Here is a 17,431-nt window from a genome sequence, read left to right as displayed (position 1 = left end):
GGGAGATGGAAATTCAGTTGGTGCTGTTAAGATAAATTTATTTTCTTCAGCTTTCTTCACAGGAAACATCATGAAAGTGCTTTACAGAGTTTGAATACCATTACTCTACCATGGGACAAAAGGACAACAGGTGTGTGCACTGCACAGTTAGAAGTTGTCATATGCAGAAGCCATGATAGGTAACCAGGGTAAAAAAAAAATCTACTGACAAAAATATATATAGTTCAGGTATTGAACTTAAGTTATGACTATTAACACAATTATATAAATATACAGGCACCATTAGGTTCCTGTGTTAACTGTGGGGGCCACACAGGGATTCTCAGAAACAGATCATCTTGAACTCTGCTGAAACAGTTTCTGATGTGCTCCATAGGCTCCCAGACAGTATAATTCTTTTTCTTTTGCACTACACTGAGCCCACAATTAATTTATTCACATTAAAGTCTGGTACTGATGCATTCTGGTACATTGTTGAAAACAAATTCAGGTTGCTTTTTTTCCTTTTGATTTACAGAGAGCTCATCTTACAATTCTTCCCTCAATAAACTCTTAATTAAAAAAGAAATTAAAATTCTTTAGGCTAGATCCTGCTGTCCAGGTAAGACAGTTTTGTTTAAGCTAGAGCATTACCAGTCATGCAACCCTACTCCTTTCCATAGCTGAGGTGTGTTGTACTGTGAACAGTGCTACTGCCTCCCTTTTGTTGTACTCCGTGGGAATTCAGCTCCTGCATAGCCTTTGAGGCTCTCTAGGTTTCAGTTCTTCAAGGAGACTGCATTTACTTGCTAGGCAGTTTTGCAATGCTTATGATATTACAGCCCTGACAAAAACCATGCAGCATGATCAAGACTCAGGAGTTCTTGCCTGCTGCTTTCTAAATAAGTGGTGAATAATTCAGGCACCTGACTAAGGAATCCTTGGCATGGTAATAATGTAGATGAACAGAAGAAGGAGGGAATACTCTAGGGCAAAGAGAGGTCAAACCAAGAGATTTTTGCTGTGTTTGAGTTCCAGGAAAAACAATGAGCAGAGCCCATTACCTAGAAAATACTGTCATACCAGTTTCCAAAGCCACTTTGCCTTTTTCCCAATTCCCAGAGTAGAGACACAGTGCACGGTCAAAGAACTTGTCAGTGCTGAAGGTTACTGGGCTGTTAGTAACAGTACAGAGCTACAGTGGCAAGACAGGGCTTTGGTGAGTACAGCAGAGGTGAGGCTTCCAGAGGCATGGGGGAACCTATCAAGTGTTACCTTCTAACAACTCTTGGACTCATTGGCTCTGTTTTCCCACCCACATCCTCAAAAAGTAAAAAACTCCCAACTCCCCTTGGCCAACTTAACCAACTCCCAGGAGCCACGACTGTTTTTTGACAGAATACTGCTGTAATAGAACGCTTAACAGATACAGATCTTTGGATGCAAAATCCAAGGTACATTGTTCTCAACCCAGTATCAGCATTAGTACTGAAAGGCAGCTGCTCTCTAGGATGTGGTACTCTGATAATTGAGGTAATGCAGCTCTCAAGGGCCAGGCTGTACATCCTACCAGGCTTGAGTCTGCCCTTATGACACATCCTTTGTATCTGTAAGCATAACATGACTGGGAAATTCAGTCAGTGCTTAAAGACAACATCATTTACAACTCCATGCTCTTTAAAGCACAAGATGATGAGAATGAGGAGAAGAAGCAAACCACAAAGACTAAGCCTGCCCTCCAGTGTTGCTTCATCTCCAATACTGTAATGCAGTTTCAATATCCAGTTAAATACTACTCCAGGTATATTAGATCGAGCATGGCTGAGCTCATGTGGTTGCTGGTCAGAGACTAAGTAATAGTAATGCATCTGCTTCATCTCTGGCACAAAGAGGAGAATTACCCAAAAATTTAAAACAAGTTTCTACAGGGCTTGTTCACTGGCACTTGATTCTGGCTGTCACACCTAGATGTCAAATGACCCCAATTCTTTGATCTCAAATCAAATGTTAATGAAACTGACCTTGTGTGACAGAAATAACTCTGTTAAAACCAGTGAAGTTAAGCACTGGGAGACCATACACATATTTTGCCTTTTTCTTAATAAATATGTTCTATTGTAGCAACCAGTTTTTATGGTTTGAATCCCTTTGCTATGGTTGTATATACTCTGAAAGATATGCAAAATAAGTGGTTTGTTTTAATTGAAAAAGGAGGCTTATGACAATACTTTAACAGTTTTCCGTAGGCAATTACTTGAAATAAAGCAGACAGATGTAATGTGATGACCTCATTGCTATAACTGAGCTAGAATGGAAATTCTGTACAGAAGAGAGGAGACATGGAAAGGAATACAAAACATCAGATTGAGCAAAAATTAGTAAGAGCTTGCCATGCTACTCACTGACCAGAAGAGTGGATTATATACATGAAACTGAAGACTTCAGTATATCAAATGGCAAAAGCCACTCCCCATGGAAGTTACTGGATTGATGGTGATTGCTAGGATATTCTAAATGACTCTGTAAATTTGGCAAATCAGGGGCAGGTGAGTTGTCAACAGGAAAAACCAAGGCAATAAATACTGGAAAGGTTTTAAGCCACTCATACATGCTCTGGTAGAAGTTGTGACATGAGTCTGAGTTAGTTGTGATCTTTCAAGGGGACGATCTAGGCATCACCATGGGCAGCTTGATGAAGACATCTGCTCACTGTGTAGTTGCAGTCAAGAAAGCGAATAAGATGTTAGGCTGTATTAAAGACAGAACAATACAGAAAAATATTACAGCATCTATTTCTCTTAGAAGTGATAATCTCAATGAATATTTGCTGTTTCTTCAGCACCTTAAAAAAAATTGACATATTAGAAAAGGCAGGAAAGTGGTAAGAGAATGGTAGAAGCAGTTCCTTGGAACTAGAAGGACAGTAAAACTAAGGTAGCTTATTTGTTAATAGGGGGATAGATGACAAACATCTTAAAAGCAATTCTCCTTCCCATACAAGATACATACATGAAAGTCATTTTAAGTAACCTACCAATAAATATATGGACCTTAATACTACTTGTTACCATCATCATCATAAGTATTCCAAAAAGTCCCATGTTATTCAGTGCTTATTCATCTAGCTAAACATTTTCTCTGAAGCAACTGCCACAGTTAGTTGAAGTTTAACAGTAATAATTTCTGACTGAGAACTGTCACAGCTGATGCACATTAATAGCTGTCTTAGAGGTGCTGCAATGATAAAAATGTCAGTAAGAGAAGCTAACTGCTTGGGCCTCATCTCTGCCCAGGACCCACCAGATCTCTCATTTGTCTGCATGCAGGCCACCAGAGTGTTGTTTTCTGATTCTATTTGAAGCCCCATTGTAAAAGGGGAGCAATGAACCTTGAAAGCACCAGCAAAAGCAAAGGCATATTTGTAAGTTACTACTGCATGTTACTTCAGCTGCAGCTAACTGATAAATCAGGAGATAATAAGTAGGATAATTGCCTCTGCTGTATCTGTATTCCTTCCTCTTACCTATTCTGCTTACCCCACTCACACCTAAGTTGTTGATAATTTCTTCCCTTTGTTTATTTCACAAAACCCCCTCCATGGCAAACTACTTCCCTTTTGTTCATTCCCTTCCTCTACAAATTGCCTTAATACGAGATTTTACAAGTTTTGAAGATTATTCTCTCTCCCTATTTCCCTTGTATCTGCATGCCACTTCAACTTAACTAAAGGAAAGAATAAAGAGCAGGAAAAAGTGTTTACACATGGAGAGGAGAAGAAAAACACATTCCTATGACAAAGTACCCCTTAGTATCAGGAGTGAACATTTCTGGTTCACATGATTTGAACAAACTTTAAAGCAGCCACATTATAAGAAATGGCTATCAACTGTGAGCAGGATTTTATTTCAGTCATGGGGTTTACAAAATAAAAGCAATATTCATTTTAATATGTTCCACATAAAAACAAAGAGCCTCTTATTAATATGCCATTTGGGTTGCACAGATAATTGAATAGAGGAAATACCAGTTGAGTGCTCAGCCTGAACTTTTTCCTTACTCATACATACTAAAATAAGTCAAATTACATAATACTTAAATAGGACGTATATTACATTCCATAAGATAAGCCTTTGCCAAAGTAGTATTAAAATACTAGAATAAAAGCTAATTTTAATAAAGATTTTTAGTCCTCTGTAGAACCTTCCATCAGCCCCAGCCCTTGACAAAGAACAGCTTTGGCCTCACAACATCCCTGTGAGGTAGGTTGTTGGTTATTTTGGTACAGCTGGGGAAACTGAGGCAGAGTGAAATTAAATTACTTGAACACAGCAGCTCAGTAGAAAACCTAGGCCAAATCCCACTCTCTTGGTCCCATGCTTCCCATGCTCTTGCTAAGAAATGGGCTTGGCTTCTTTTCAGTGCACACAGTTGTTTTAGATGACATTTCCAATCCAATACTCCGGACACACTGCTTCACCTGGTGACTCACTGATACTGTGATATGTTTTTAGTATTTGTACTCTGGCTAAGCAGAACTTCACTGAACTGAACACTGAACTTCAATAACCTTGCTGCTTCAACACATACTCTGAAGCAACTGAAGATAAACCCATGATGTATGTACCATTTAGAAGTTACTTCATTCAAACAAATGTCTTCATAGCTATTTAAAACAATGCCTCAGCCTTTAATCATGCAGAAGAGAAAAATAGTTTTCTTAAATACACAACTTATTTCCTAAGAGGATTGTTGAGCCATCTTGAAATTTGTCCTCAGTTCTCTCTTTAGGCGACAGGTCAGATTCATACCAATGCAAAATCCTACCTTCTCTGTGAACACATTCCCCCAGTTCATTGAAAGGAAGAAATAAAATGTGCTGTCTTCCCCAAGTACTGAACTTTAAACAGTTTTGCTGATTTAAAGTCAGATGAATCTGTCGCATGTGCAAGCAGTGCCTACCCACACAGCACTTGTCCTATCCAACATCTGACACTCCACTTCCTGCCTCAGGCTATGCACTTAAAGGTATCATTTAGAAAACAGCCCTCCTAATCCCTCTCTTCTTACAGCACCTGTTTTATTTGCATAATTCCACTCTCCTTAAATAAATAAATAAATTTATTTATTTATTAATCTTCCTTCCTACTCTATTTCACTTCAAACAGAACATGGCAGAACAACAGGTGATGCTTGAGAAGCCAAACTTTAGATATACAACTGCAATGACTTAACACTCCTCAGTTCTGTTTTCTGCTGTCACTTCTTCCTTCAACTGCTAGAGCTTGCAGGCTCTCATATTAACCTCAATACAGACAAGCTGTCTTTCTAACTTTTTCTGGAGTTTATCTGCAAATGTATGTCAGATTTCATCCCCTCTGTACATACCTAATTCATATACCTGAAGTTTCAGTACACTTTCTATTTTCTTGTACTGTCTCATAAAAGCCCCTGTTTAACATTGAAAACAAGTTGTAACATCAAAAGCTGAAAACAGGGAGAAAGAATTTGGAAACTAAGTTTCAGTCCATCAAAAAAAACCTGGATTGTGGCTGTTCATAAAGACTATACAGTACTCAAGGTGGTTTTGGTTATAATTTAGTTTCTTGGGCCAATGAGGTATAAGTTTCTGACCATGTCAATACTGGAGGAAATAATATTACTAATCTGCAAGTAAGCAACCTTATTTAAGCACATGAAGCCCTATTAATCCCTCCTCCATTTTAGTTACGGTATTTGAAAGAAAACCACAAGCAGGTTTACAACTGCTCAAATGGGCAGAAATTAGAAAGGCAACTATTTCAAAAGCTCAGATAAGCAAACTCCAAAGATGTGCAGCCCAAACGAATTTATATTGTGTTTACTTGACCTGAACAACACTGGGGTCTCAGCCATGGTGTGGTCAAAGTTTCCAAGAGCTGAGAGATGCAGTCAAGCACCAAAAGCCATATTCCCTGTGGTGTCAGACCTCTAACACAACCATTAAAAATTCATCTAAGTTACTGTGGACATTACTGGTAGAGCTAGCCACAAATACAAAACTGAAGTAACAGGAGACAGTCACTTTTAATTGTCAATTCCTCTTCATTTGTGAATAAGATTGAACACGACACAGCTAAACTGGGAGAGAAGGGCAGGGGCAAAACTAATCCTCTCCTATATTTATCATCAGCTCAAGTAAATACAGATTCCAGATACCTACAGCTGGCATTTGGGAAGTCTAACTTGATTATAATTACCTGTTTTTTAGCATTTTAACATCTTCAAATACAGACTATCACTAAGAAACACAAATCCAAACTGTTCTTTTCCCAGTGAGCACTGGACATGTTCAGGTTCTACCAGCAAACTAGTAACTTTATGGCTATGTTTTATTGTAAGCTGGAGTAAGTAAACCAGAACCTTTAAGCTGGGAATTAACAAGCAGCCCACCATAAAAGCATGTCACATGTTAGGAGTCCCTGAAACAGCACACAGTCCATCAGATGGACTGGCATCATTTCTACAACTGACAACGCTTCATTTATGGAATAAGCCTTCAACAAGCATTTTGAAGGAATGAAAAGGACATTCTTAGCATGCCTTAAATGAAAGCAACAACAAACCAGGATAAAGTTGAATTTCAGAGTCTCCAAAGCATACCAAGCTTCTGCAGAGGACTGACTCAAAATTTCAGGCATACAGAGCAATTACAAGGCAGATACTGACAACTGGCATTTTGATAGCTGCTGGCAGCTATACTTCACACGAGAAACACTTCTTTTGAAACAGTTTAACATTCTGTACTATGGAAATCTGCTGCATTTCCGATTTGTTTTCCTTATGCCTCCAGAAAGAAACTGGAATGATATGCTTAGGAGAAGCCCCCAAAGGAACACCTTTAGTTATCACTACCTGATGGGCTCCAGTGATAGCAGCCATGCAGAGGTTATGTTTTTATTCCCCATTCTTTAATTCAGCAGAGGTACTTTGAAGTGAAAAGCAAATCTAAACTTCATTCATACTCAACTCACAATCTCAAACCAGTCTTCTATGGTGGGAGCAAGAAGACACTTTGCCAAGTAGCAAACTAAACTTTTAAGTATAAATAAAAGCTTATTTATTTGCACTGCTACAAGCTCTGAAACAGAGCCCACCTGACCATAAGGACAACTGCCTGCTCCAAGGCCTATCCCTGAAGAGATCCAAATGCTGTTTCCTCTGCTATTGTACAGTCATGAGCTCAAACTAAAATGTAAAGACTCACTAGACTCCAGAATCCATGTATATTTCCATTTTATTTGATTTGAAACTTTTACAGGGTTTTCTTGAACTGCCAGGATTCATGCCCAAAAACCTCAGATAAAGGTGGTACAATGGACAGTCTCATCCACCCTTCACACAGGAGACTAAAACTCTATTCATGTGCATTAGTGATCGCAATCTCTTTAGAGCATCAGGAAAAGCATAAGACTTCACATCTCTACCCCATCAAGTGACATGTCCATTTACCATGAATTCCACAGAAATTGTGACAACACTTTTGCTGGCAACAATGGATTTTCAAGGAAGATACAGGGCTCCAAGGTATTGGTATCAGTCTTTCAGTGGGGTTTTGCTTCCAAATGAAGTCTCCAACTTTAGGAATAGTCTCTTGAGCCCTCTTTAATAGCAGCTTCTAGTAGAATTTTTATGGACAGTTAACTCTGCAAGGGCAAGGCCAGTTTTAGTCTGTGCTCAAAAGAACAAGGTGAAATCCCAGCCCCACTGAAGTCAACAGCAAAATCTGCACTGACCTCAGAGAAGTAAATTTAAAGCAAGTCAACAGTTAGTCAAAGGGAACCCAACTGGGTGATTCCTGAACTATCCTTATCTTCTGCACATACACAGTACTCTGACACACGTAAGCAAGCTTTGTTTTGTTCCCTTGTTTTTCTTGCCATTGGCAACTCTTATGGATGATGGGTCTGTTTTTTGGCATTTACTCTGAGAAACCTCAACACTGGAGCACACCACTATTGTACTTCATTTTGCTTCTGGTGTAAAAATTCAGAGAAGAGAAAAACAGTTACAGCAGAACACTTCTGGTACTTGACAGGTTTGGTTCACTGAAACAGTTACAGGCAATGTCCTATATTCCTCGTGTACCAGTGCCATTTTGCCTACTTCCACTAAATTAAGTAACTTTAAGAAGTCACTGCCTTCCATCATTACTAAACTTTCTGACTGTGAACACCATTTATGAGTTATACCTGGAGGACTGCTGCCTCAGACAGCTGCATGCTTCACAGAAGTAGCCAAACAAACCAGGCTTACCAGCTTTAGTTATCTCTCTGTATGTTAAGTTATTCTGTTTATCAAGTAAGCATCACTCTTCAATAAACAAATAATTGTTTCTGACAGAAGACAGTTTTTATCTAGTATCGCTACTGCCACGTGTCTCATTATTAAAGGACAAATTCTGAAGACTGTAGTTGGAGTCTGGATACCTCTGTGTCAAATCAAAACTCCAAGTCTTAGTGCTTTAGGGTGAGAAAGACAAACTTCATGACAAAAACTAAAACAAAACCCTATTTCATTACAACATTTAACCATTATTTAATATACTGCAAATCGATATCAGAAACAAGGCAGGCATTTCTTTTGTGGAAAATAGAAAAAAAATACTTAGACAACTTAGAAAATGGCTAATGCAAACAAACCATTCAAACCCATCATTCCTCAAATCTGATACTGAACGAGTTTTAATTTGTTTTGCAGTTACTTCCGTACAGCACTCTAGAAAGGTAAACAAACTACAGCTCTGTTGTACTTGGACAGTGTGGGTGGTATGGGACACTCCAGAAGTCTCTAGTAGGCTATGGCTACACGTGACAGGATTCCTCAGAAGGGGAACGAACAGGTTTGTCATTAAGGTCACTTAAATCTTTGTTATAGCAAATTGGAACCAAATGGCTGACTTCTGCAGGATTTCTGACAGGAATCCAGTAGAGCTGGTTTCAAGTTTCAGATGGCCACTAAAACAGCTGTAACCTTCTCTTCCAGAAGTTGTGATCCACATGGTGTCCACAATGAGTGCATCAAGTCTGAGGTAGTCAACCTTTACGAAGGCTCAGTATCTGAACATAAAAAGATTTTGAAATGACCACTGGCTGTAGGTATCTTTCTGAGCAATTAAAGCACACTGATGACTCTTGTTCAATCATTTACATTAATTTGCCCCATATCCAATGGAGAAGTTGCAACATATTATGCTTCCATAGTGCAGGAGAACCAATCACTTATGTCAAAGCAGTCTGCCTTGCTGCAGTAGATCCAGCAGAAATAAGGTGGCACGTTCATCATAGCTGTTAGCTGTAGTTTAGTTACCTTAGTAGAAGGGTTACCAAAAAAGCATTCCTTAATTGTAATGTGTGTGCAGCTCTACTGATCCCCAAGCACAGCATACTGGTTGTCTAGCTGAAGTTTAAGTGCCTGGTTTTTTGAGACCTCATCCCTACCTCTAGTTTTGTATTTTACTACTTCAAAGCTCTTCTCCATTTCTTTATCCCTATGGGAAAATAAATGTAATCAGTAAATATCTTGTCACTAACTTGTGAATTGTGAACTTCCAGTCCATTTCCACCCCATCCCAACAAAAACATTACAAATACAGAACAAAGACTAAGATCTAGAGTTTAACAGAACACCTAAACATTCCCAAGCAAATCTTTTAAAATCTTATCTCCAAAATAAGCTCATCACCCAGTACACCTTACATTAACACTCCGAATTTAAATTTAAGTAAATTCATTTAAATTTAAATTTTTAAAAATTAAGATTATTTATTAAAGTATCTGACAGTAAATTTAACCTATTTATGAAAAATAGGTTCTAGAAAGCAGAGTTTTCTAGAATGCTCATTTAGAATTTCATCTTGGCTCAATGTGCACCATTCAAATTACAAAGCATCAATAACAGCACGTCTCCTTTGCTACACCAAGAGATTCCCAGAGGAAACAAAGCTTCTCCTAAGCTGTATTAAACAGTAACATAGCAAGCAAGAGGGGAAAAAAAAACCCCAAGAACAAAAAACCACCCCAAATCCCCCAAGTGAATTAGGTATTGACCTAGCCATCTCTTCTACTGGGAATAAGGTTATAGAAAGATCACGACTGAAAGACAGGGTGAGACCAAGTCTTCGGCACCACATAATACAAAACACTTCAGTAAAACCGGGGGAGCTTGTCTCTGTAAATCACAGCTCAGACAGCAAGTGTATTGATTTGTAGTTATACTGCACTCCTCCAGTTAAACCACTTCCACATCTCTAACAAGAAAGCTGCAAGCTCAGGACTTCTGCATGTCTCTGCTGAAGGAACTAACACAGAGCCTCACCATGGCTAGTCTAGTGTCTGAGGGAAGCAGATGCTGTCAGTACCAGAAATATTCACCAAAATTCTTCAGCTGTCAAAGAACACAACTGGCAGTCTTGTTTGGCTATCTCACTGTGCTACATCCTATGAAAGTTATTTCACAGGAACAGAGTTTGGACAACACATTTATCACCCCTTAGTTATCCTTCTCCTATATGGAAAGATTCAGGTTTAAGCACTAGGACAACGTAAGAACTTAGAGAAGGCAGTCAGTGGAATGCACTTACTTTCGACTGTCTACGAGCTTGGCGGTGGACTGCAGCGAGGGGAACTGCGTGTCGCTGTAGATCTCTGGGGGTCCCTGCTGAGCTCTGCGCGGCCGCCCGCCTTCCCTGGCCCCCGGCGGCCGGTACACGCCGCCGCTCTGCACCGGTTCTGGGGCTTCTGTAACTAGGAACAACAACAGGACTCACACGTGGCAACAAGTCCGCGTTCATAGCTGAAAAGAACCCAAAACAACCACCCCACAAACAAAACTCCTAAAAGAAGAAATGAAAAGAATCTTACAAGTATGTTTTTCCACCTAAGTTTTGGAAGCGAGTTCTAGACAAGGTAGGAAATCAGGTGTCACCTAACTTAACCTACACTCAGTCAAATTGAAATGTGGCTCCAGAGTATTGTCTGTCAAAGTTTGGGGAATCCAAACTACTAGCACGGACTTCATGTTTCTCGTTTGCAATTTATTAGCAACAATTTAAACATATTTAAAACAGATCTAAACACATAATTATATAAATGCCAAATCTTATTTCAAACACCTCTCCAGATGCAGAAGGGACAGCCCTGTTTGCACTTAAGGTAAAAATCTGAGATGAAATAACACTAATTAGATTTACCTCCTTTACAAACGAGAAAGAACATAGGCTATTTTTCAGTTAATTCTCAGTGGAAAAGAATATTCTCAACTCAGCAGATGACTAAGTAGTTTATCACCACTGACATTAATAAACTGTACTTAATAAAAAAACTGGATCCCTATCCTAGTTAAAAGAATCAATTTTGCAATGTCATGTTCTCAACATTTTAAGAACTCATTTGAAAAGTGTGTCAATGGCCAGATACTGGCTGAAAAATCCACTGAAGTGTTAAAGCGGCATTTTTACACCAACAGAAATGCTTCCAACAGACATTTTACAGACTGCAAAACAGAGGAATGTCCCGCAAAGGCAGACTGCTTCCCCCCATTTTGAATCTGGAAATAAAAAAAAACTCTTACACATGTGTTTTCAAGTATCTGACAGATAGTTTAACATCAATTCTGTTCCTCACATCCCTAGACACAAAGATTTCCTTGATGGCTGGCATGCCAAAACAGACATTAGTTCATTAAAGGATGCCTGAACAGGAGCTGCTCCTTGAGCTCTACCCACTGAGCAGCTTAATTCAACCTGATGCACTTCTGATTGGAAAAAAAACAAGTCTGAGTTTAATTTACCAATTGGTTCAACGACAGGGGCTGGTGCAGGAGCCGACTTGTTCCAAGGACCAGATGATCTGTCTACACTACCACCACTACCAGTCTCTTCCCAACTGTCACCAGGTTCTTCTCTTTTTTCACTTTCATCATCTTCTTTTTCACTGTAAGAGAAAAACAATCAGTAGCACCCTACAAGCAGAGGTTTAAGATTTGCCAGAGATTACACAATCCCCCTAAGACAAGATTTTATGGCTGCCATGCTGAGGATACTAAATTAAACTAGACTACATTAGTCCTGTACTCACTGTACTAGCAATTCCATCTGAACAATTTCTGGCATGATGCTACATAACTTGGCAACTGAAAAGGAAAAAACCTCCTAAAAGAAGAATAATAAAAAAATTCAACTTGAACAAAGCGATCAAAGAAATTGGCATCTTATTTTGAGCAGAAAGGCTTTTTTCTTAATAACACAGACGTGTATTTGGAAGGGATGACAAGATAAAGCAGGAAAGGTTTACAAGTCCAGCTTCCATAAAATGCTTTAGTCAAGAGAAAGAAATAGTGGAGTAGTGCTGAAAGAAAGCAAGTCCTGAGCTCACCTTTCCTATGACCACAACCACCTAAGAAACACCCTTATATGTATGGGTAATATACAACCCACGAATAAGCTCAGATCTCTTTTCTTAAAGCAAGCAACAAAAATAAAAAAAAGCACAAGACAAAAATGTAATTTTTTGAAAGACAGACCCAATGCAAAAGCTCAGCTGTATTTTATTTAGACTACTTTGTTTTGCACAGATGTAGCCAGACACAAAATAATTCGCAGGCCAAAGCTACTACAGAAAGCTGTGGTAAAGGACAGATGTGGAGAGTGAGGCTGTTGGAAAGAATCAAGACACTGATCTCAACAGCAGCAATGCAGCAGCAATGTGTCAACTCAGAAGTTTACAATACACTAAATCCTACTAATCATGATCTGTGTAAGCTTTCTGTGTAAGTAATGGTCAGAGAACAGGAAAATATGCCTGTAAATGGTCTTTCACTGTTCATCCAAACATAGTAACAACCATGGTAAGGTGGTTGTTTAAAACACCTAGTTTTAAATGATAGTTAGAAGCACTGTCTACTGACTTAAGTACAACAGAGAAGCACAGGGAGCACCCCACCACCACCAGACACTCTGTATATCTTTTTTTCATCAAAGAGACCTCCAGAAATGGATAATTTATAACCTCTAGTGGGTTTTTCTTCCATTTACTTCTCCACTCTTTCCTTGAATCCACTAATTGAATGGTTACAAAATCCTGTGGCAAAAACTTCCACATGCCTGAAAATCTGCCACAGTATAAAAAAATATTTGGAATGCTGGCCTTTGTCTAGAAAACCAAAGCAGAGGCTTTTCAGCCAAACAGCACCAGCAGTCAGTGAAGCTGCAGGTCACTGGCTGTCTAATCATACATGTAATTATCCACTGTAACACTTCAGTGCTATAGACAGCTTGTGGGACAAATTCATGGAAACGGCCCAAAGGACTAGTTAACTGAAAGGAGTGGGGGAAATGCTATGATCCAAAAGAGCAAGTGATTCCAGAAATGTCAGACCTGCTCAAACAGTGAAGAAAGCATCTATTGCACAAGTTACAGGCAGGCTGATTCTAAGATGACATTATTTTGAACATCAATACCTGGACAATGAGGATTATCTGACATTCTCAATCTACAACTGAGGTCATAAAAACCCTTTTTCTGACCTGATGGAAAGTTGTTTTGTTTTTTTTTAACCAGGACAGACATAAGTAGACTTACTTTCCACCAGACAATAGGAAAAGTCCAATAAAAAAAAATAAACAAGGAACCATGAATTAGATTTATCAATCCTGTGGGATTTTATCATGGGACACTACTTTTACCAACTGTATTTTTGGTTTTTGGAAATTCAAGTGCAATGTTTCAGGAATTTGCTCTCCAACTGAGTAGATTAAGTCAGATACCCTTACAGTGGTCAAATGATTCAGTGGGAATTACTATCCTGCACTAGTCCTAGGAATTCCTACTTGACTATCTTTATGGAGCAGAATGTTAATGTTTAAAAAAATAAAAATCCTGAGTCCCAAACAAAACAGCTCTGTTGAGTATGAACAGACATTCAGAAAATAAAGAGAACATTGGCAGAGACTAGTCAAAGTTAAATTACCCAGTAGCAAACCTGTGTACTATCAGAAGCATATCAGACCTTTCTTTAACTGGACTCCATGAAAGCAGTTCTGTAGAAAAAACCCCATCCTTTTTAGACATTGGTAAGGATTATACTGAAGAAAATATAAAAAGAAAAAGTAGTACCTTATTTGCATGGACTGAACTCTAAGACCGCTATAATCAATTTCTTCCTTTTGTTCAAACTCCTTCCAATCATCCTCTTCCTGTAAGAAGAGAAAAATATAAGTTGTCACTTTCTCTAAAACCAAAGTAGAAAAGAAGAACATAACTAAGATAATACAAAAAAACCAACCCTGAGGGTGAAGGTACAGTTCCAGGAGAAACCAAACTGTGTGCCCCACTGCCAAGAGGGGAAAGGACTGCACTCCTCATCCCCTAAATCATTGTGTCACAGCTTTCAGGGATGCACCTGAGAGCTGACTTAACTCACTAGAACAGCTAAGAAATGCCCCAGCAAGAAGTCATTCAAGCAAAGAAACCACATTACCTCAGCAAAGACACATCAGGAAATCAAGCAACAACACAGTAGGGAACACAACCCTGCAGTCATGACCAGGGCAACACAAGAGCAAGACCTTTCCCTTTCACTAACAGTAGGCTTTTACAACAGCTTGAATGCTCACAAAGATTTAAATTCACTTTTCCATCACCTATTTCATGAGCCAAACAGAAAAGAACATTTGGAATACCTTACAGTGGATTTATGACAAAGATCAATAATGGTACATTTGACTTTTTCACACTCACAACCACATTTACAGCCTTGTTTCCTAAGCAGCGTCTTCGTAGCAGTAGAAAGGTCACCTTCAAAACCACAGCAATCTTAGTACACAAAAGGTGTGTATCTTTCAAGAGAACCACTTGAGGGTTCTAAAATGGGAGTTTGTTTGGGGAAAGAGGAATTCACTTTTGTGGAGGCAATTTTGTCCTACTGTGTCACCAGGAGATTCTGGGATTATTAAGACAGACCAAAATGGGACCAGAGCAGACAAGCAGTCCTCCCGTGTCCCCAGTCCCAGCTTTAAGGCACCCAAAGCCTAATTAGTAGTTTACCTAATTCTACACTCTATCTGAAATGCAGTTATATTCCTCCAAACAGGAGGACCTTGTGAGCAAGGTCTGCCAAAGGTACAGCCCCCCTTCCACTGAACAGCTGAGAATAAATCTGCTTTTAGAGCCCTGTGATGGGATCTCCTCGACAGTCAATCCCCAACAGAAAAAACTTTGACCTGCTTTAGAGGAGCAGCAGAAGTAGGAAGTGACCTCATGTTGACTGCACTGTCTGCTGCAGATTCAGTCTTCTGGAAGAGCAGCAGCACTCTACAGTTCTAAAATCTTTTAGATTTCTTAAATCCCCATCTCCATGGAAACATTAGTTTCCAAGCTAACATACCTTTCACATTTAATTACTTTTGTTTCTAATCCAAGTATCAGCCTCAGTCAAAGCCAGATATTTTGCAAGCAAGTGAGCAGAATAGCAGCTGAAAGATTAGCACTGACCTTGATCTACTTAGAAAGCTACTGCACGTGTCAAGCTCCCCAGGTGAAACAACAATAGGAAACAGGAGAGCATTTCTTAAAATTCATTTTGAAATATACATTAGAGCTCTTGTATCAATCTAGCACAACAAGGTAATATCCTTAAATCACTGATCCTCTATGTAAGCAAGAAGGAAGCAAAGTATCTAACTTCCAAAACCCCTTTCACAAGCCATCTTATTACACTCAGAGTATAATTTTATAGGGATAAAGGTTCAATTCCTAGCAGTAAGACAGGGAACACGTCCTCAGATTGCTACGTGCTGAAGCCTCCAAAGGAAAACAATACCAATGGACAAAAAAACCAAACCAGAAATAGAGATAAAATGCACAGGTAATTTTTTAGGTCCTATCTGTCTGGTCTATAGCAGACAAATATATAACAAAGGTACTGCACGTGTCAAGCTCCACAATTAAAAAACCATCAGGCAGCAGTACAGTATTTCTTAAAATTCGCTTAAAAATACACAGCATTAGAGCTCTCATAATTACTTTTGGTTTAAATCTCATTACTTCAGAGCTGATACTGTTGGCAGCAAGAACAAGGGCGGAGAAAGAAACAGAGAGCTACTACCTCAACTACGGACAGTTAAGCCTCTCCTGCATTCTCATCGTTTCACTGTATTATGCTACCAAAAAAACCCCCAAAAAAACAACACCAAAAAAACCTATTGGCAGCAAAACCCTGCCTGGCAACGAGGCACAGAGCTCGGCGGACTCCGGAGGAATCTTATCGCCAAGGTCCACATGCCACGCTGCACAGCCCTAGGTGGCACCTGACGCCAACCTCCGGTTCCGGCCCCAACACGCCGCAAGCCGGGAGGGAGCGCCGGGCTGCGCCGCAGCAACAGAGCGGGGAGGGGCGCAGCCTTCTCGCCTCCCCCAGGGCAAGCACCGCCGAGGAAGGCTCCCCCCGCCCCGCCAGCAGCACCGAAGCGGCGGCAGCGCCCGCCCGGCGGCCCCGGGGCGGGGCCGGGAGCGCCGCCAGCCCCGCACGGCCCCGGGCGCCGCATGGCGGGGCGGCGGCGGCGCCCCCTGCCGGCAGGAACCCGCGGCCTCCCCGCCCGCACCTTGCTCGCCGCCTTGGCCGAGGAACCGCCGGCGGCGCTGGAGGCGGCGGCGGCCCCGGAGCCGCCGCCCTCAGTCGGTCGCGGAGTCCCCGCGGCCGCGCCCGCCGCGTTGGAGCCGGCGTTGGAAGCGCTAGAGGCGGCAGCGGCGGCGGCGTTTCGGCTGCTCTTCTCCTTCCGCTTCTTCTTGTCCCGCTTGGCGAAGAAGTCGTCCAGGCTCCGCTCCTCGGTCTCCGCCATGGCGGCGGCCGGGTGGGGAAAGGAGGGCGGCGGCGGTCCGGGCTAAGAGGCGAGCGGCGCGGCCCTCCCGCTGCTCGGCGAGCGCGGCCGCCCGGCTGCGGCTGCTGCGGCGGCGGCGGCGGCTCCTGCCCGGGCCCGCCCGGCAGCCCGCGCACCCCACGCCTGACGCGGCCCGCAGGGAGCGGAGGGGCTGAAGGGAGACGGGGCGGGGCCGCGCCCCCGACCGCGCACGCGCTGCCACGCCGCGGCCAATGGGCGCCGCCGGCCGCTCGGGGGTGGCTCCAGAATGGGGCGAACGGCGCTGACGTTGAGGCGCGTGAGGATGCGCGCGGCGGGCGCGGGGAGGGCGGCGGCGGAGCGGCCGCGGATTGGCCGAGCCGGGCGGGGACAGCGCGTGCGTGCTCGGGGCCCGGGCTCGCGCCGGCGCCTTCCGCCCCGCCCTTCCGCGTCCGGGAGGCGTGAGGGTGGGAGGGACACGGCGGGTACGGGGCGTGGGGGCCGCGGGGCGCGGCGGGAGGAGTGTGGGCAGCAGGGCGAGAGAGGTGATCCTGCCCCTCTGCTCAGCCCTAGTGAGGCCGC

General features: G+C 41.8%; 1 protein-coding gene across 4 annotated transcripts; it reads right to left on the bottom strand.

Moving 5' to 3' along the window:
* Positions 1-12: 12 nt before the first annotated feature.
* Positions 13-16,932, bottom strand: CDV3 (CDV3 homolog). 4 transcript variants are annotated; one of them, XM_063155943.1, is made up of 5 exons: positions 16,616-16,925; positions 14,130-14,209; positions 11,806-11,948; positions 10,598-10,760; positions 13-2,727 (listed from the first exon to the last, which is right to left on the bottom strand). In XM_063155943.1, exons 1-5 carry the CDS (start codon positions 16,850-16,852, stop codon positions 2,703-2,705), a joined length of 648 nt encoding a protein of 215 aa, XP_063012013.1. In that variant the 5' UTR covers positions 16,853-16,925; the 3' UTR covers positions 13-2,702. The 4 variants fall into 4 exon arrangements, with proteins under 4 accessions (XP_063012013.1, XP_063012011.1, XP_063012006.1 ...); XM_063155941.1 differs by lacking the exon at positions 13-2,727 and adding an exon at positions 7,235-9,505 and having other exon boundaries at positions 10,598-10,754; positions 16,616-16,932; XM_063155936.1 differs by lacking the exon at positions 13-2,727 and adding an exon at positions 7,235-9,505.
* Between the last annotated feature and the right edge of the window lie 499 nt (positions 16,933-17,431).

The sequence above is a fragment of the Melospiza melodia genome, chromosome 1 (genome assembly GCF_035770615.1).
Source record: "Melospiza melodia melodia isolate bMelMel2 chromosome 1, bMelMel2.pri, whole genome shotgun sequence".
In the NCBI taxonomy this organism is placed as follows: Eukaryota; Metazoa; Chordata; class Aves; order Passeriformes; family Passerellidae; genus Melospiza; species Melospiza melodia.
The sequence above is the reverse complement of the archived record's forward strand: the minus strand, read 5'-3'. Positions and strand labels throughout refer to the sequence as shown.